This window comes from Nannospalax galili, unplaced genomic scaffold (assembly GCF_000622305.1).
Source record: "Nannospalax galili isolate Female #2095 unplaced genomic scaffold, S.galili_v1.0 scaffold315, whole genome shotgun sequence".
NCBI classification, from domain to species: Eukaryota; Metazoa; Chordata; class Mammalia; order Rodentia; family Spalacidae; genus Nannospalax; species Nannospalax galili.
Genome location: NW_008336851.1, coordinates 1,420,174 through 1,423,526, shown reverse-complemented (window position 1 = coordinate 1,423,526; position 3,353 = coordinate 1,420,174). Strand labels below are relative to the sequence as shown.

Genomic DNA, 3,353 nt, shown 5'->3' with positions numbered 1-3,353 from the left:
GGACAGTCTTTTAGTTGTAAGCTACTACACAATCAAAACCAAGTTACATAGTTTCAATATCCAATGTTACAGAGTAAACATTCCCATTCCAAAAGGGAAGAATGCCAGCACAGCAAGGAATACTCAGACCAAAGCCAGACTAATACTGCTTGATCATTCTTCATATATAATTTTTGTGTATTTTATACACAACACCTTAATAATCTTTATACCCCCTTCCTTATCAGTGCCCTCCCATAGAACCCCCACTGGATTTCAGGCACTCTCTCATTTATGCTAAGGTCTATAGAGTCAAGTTTAGTGCTCCCTGACATCCCTCACTGGAAGATCATTCACTGGGGTCTACTCAGCCTATCTAGAGTCCCTCCCTTAAAGAAGATCAGCTCCTCCTCACCCAGTACTAATCAGCTGCCCAACAGTTCTTTGGCTATGATTGGGACCTGCTCCCCTTTTCCACAGTTCTATGCTGGGTTTTTTGTCTACTTGACTTTGCATGAGTCTTGTGCATACTGCCACCATTGCTGTAAGTTCATATGAGCAAGGACCCAGGAGCCTATATGACTGTTTCCATATGGTCATGTACCTGCTCCCCTGGCTTTTATAATCTTTCTACCACCTCTTCCACAATGGTCCCTCAGCCCTAGGTGGGTGAAGTTTAACGTGGGAGTCCTGTCCAGGGACCCATGTGCTGTAGACTCTTATTCTCTATGATTTGTCCTTTTGTGGCCTTTTGTGTTTACTGTCCTCTGTTGCATGAGGGAACTTTGTTGATGAGAGTTGAGAGATGCATTAGTGTTCTCTCTACTCCTTGTTCCTCCGTGATCCATGAGCCATAGGTGTAGAGGTTCCATTGTAAATGTGTCACTTAGGGTTGGGCTTCTCAAAGACACTTATTCTCTGTGTGTGACCAGTTACAAAAGAAGCTTCTTTGATGAGTGGTGACTGGCATACCTGTCTGTAAATATAAGGATCCATATTTAACATATAGCATATAGTAAATTACATTTGTCTAGGGATATGACAGCTTTAGGGTTTTCTCTAAGATCTATGACCTCTCCAGGCATGTGTATTTGGCTGTGTTTACAGTACCACATGTGAGTTCCCTCTCACAGCCCAATTAGGTAGCTGTTGATTACCCCCAAAATAAAAGTGCCACTATTGCACCAGTATCATCTGCTATGCTGGTTTTTGTTGTAGTTATTAGGCCTTAAAGCTAGGCTTGGACCATTGATTAATTTTCTCCCTTAGCAGCTTACATAGTGTCCTCCAAAACTATGAGAGCTAGTCTTCAGGGCTTTCAGGCCACTTTCAACTCCATTACTCCAAGTCCTGTGTCTGAAGTATGTCCTGTCTTCAGCAGTAGGATCTTACTTTTAAGTTCTGGGAGTTAAACAAGGACTATAACAATAACCTGTGTAATTTTGGGAATCTCTTGGACTACTGTGGCCAACAACTCAAAGGGAGGTTTTTCCTGTCCATAAGCCAGTCCTTGTAATTGTTACCAAAAGCAGAGCTCTGTTGATAGAAGTAGAAATTTGATTAAACTTTGACCTTAGAAAATCTCAAGCTCATATATATCATCTCTAAGTCTCATCTTACAAGCTTTAAATATCTTACTCAGACCTTTGTAACTTGCATAAGCTTTCTAGCTTTCGTTCCCATTCTGGAAACATCCAGCCTTCTCAATCTTTATATACAAGTCTTTCTCTAGTAAAAATGTGTCCAATTTTCTATCCTTCTAACTTTTTTTCTACTTACTGGTTTTCTTTCCTAATACCATGAGACATAGTAACATTAACAAATGAATTTACCATCTGTTGTGAAAATTCGAGTCTTAGTGATCAAAGTTAGAGCAGAATGGAGGAAAATAATACTGGCTTAGGAGCAGATTTATTTCATCAGCTCAGCACCTAATTTATAGTAAATATTTTACAGCTATTGAACAAATGGGCAAAAGCTTCAATAACAAATATCTGTAGTTTTATCCATCATGGTTGTTCAATTATTTATTATTAGTAAAAGGAAAACTCTACAATGTAAAAATTTAATTTTTGACTACTTTGCTTCATGTAATTTTTTTCTCTTTTAGCATGGCTGTCCTCGGCAGATTAAGAGAAGGACTGCAGAAAGCTGTTTCCGACCATACAGTAAAAGCCGTTGTGATTTGTGGAGCAGATGGCAAATTCTGTGCAGGTAAATTAGTGTCTAATTCTGTCCCATGACTTCTAGAATCCAGGTGCAGACTATGCTCGAAAGTTCACTGGTGGGCTGGAGAGATGGCTCAGTGGTTAAGAGCACTGGCTGCTTTTGCAGAAGACCTGTGTTCATACCCAGCACTACATGGTAGCTAACAACTGTTCATAACTCCAGTTCCAAGGGATTGGACACCCTCTTCTGTGCTCCATGGGCACTGTAAGACATGGGTGCACTTACATACATGCAGATGAGGCACTCATACACATAAAATGAAAAATAAAACCTTTTTTTAAAAAGTACATTGGTGGGGCTGGAGAGATGTCTCAGCGGTTGGGAGCACTAACTGATCTTGCAGAGGCTCTGGGTTTGATTCCCAACACCCATATGGTAGCTACGAACCATCCTTAACTCCAGTTCCAGGGGACTCCAAAGCCCTCTTTTGACCTCCGTGGCACTGCACAACATGGGTGCACTCACACACATGCAAGGAATACACTCATACACATGAAATAAAAATAAATTTTTTAAAAAGTGCATTGGCTGTCCATGTGGGAAAGAATTCAGTGAGGGTGATGGCTAGGGAACACTAAAGTGGGACTCAGAAGCATTGTGAATGAAAGTAGAAGTCTCTCTCAAGACAGACCTAGTCAGGACTGTGGCCTTTGTGAGACAGGGTGTCCCTGTAGCCCCAAGCTGGCCTGGAATTCTATGTAGACTCTGTTCTATGTAGACCACACTAGTCTTGAACTCAGAGATCCTCAGAGAGCCTCTGCCTCCTGAGTGCTGGGGTAAAAGGTGTGCACCACCATATCTGCCTCTGGACTGTAAAGTTCTGGAGTGTAGCTCAACAGTAGGATTGGTGCTTTGCAGTTTTAAGGTCCTAGGTGCAATTTCCAGCATTGAAAAAAAATTACATAGAAGAGAAAAAGGCAAAAGCATGATGGGCAAGCAGCAAACAATGCAGCCGACAAAACAAACGAAAATCCAACCAAACCAGAGGAAATACCGAAGAGGAAAAAGCAACAAAATAGTAAACAGATGGGAGGCAATATAAGAGTGGTTTTTAAAATCTAATAAAAACTTGAAGCTGGGCATGGTGGCACATGCCTTTAGTCCCAGCACTTGGGAGGCAGAAGCAGGTGGATCTCTGTGAGTTC

The 3,353-nt window shown here is 41.4% G+C and overlaps 1 protein-coding gene across 1 annotated transcript in view; it reads left to right on the top strand.

Annotated features, from left to right (window-relative positions):
* Positions 1–3,353, top strand: part of Ehhadh (enoyl-CoA hydratase and 3-hydroxyacyl CoA dehydrogenase) — a 39,095-nt gene that overhangs the window by 10,858 nt on the left and 24,884 nt on the right. The window contains exon 2 of the mRNA XM_008831324.3: positions 2,090–2,193. Coding sequence (XP_008829546.1) covers positions 2,090–2,193 — 104 coding nt within the window. The remainder of the gene's footprint in view (positions 1–2,089; positions 2,194–3,353) is intronic.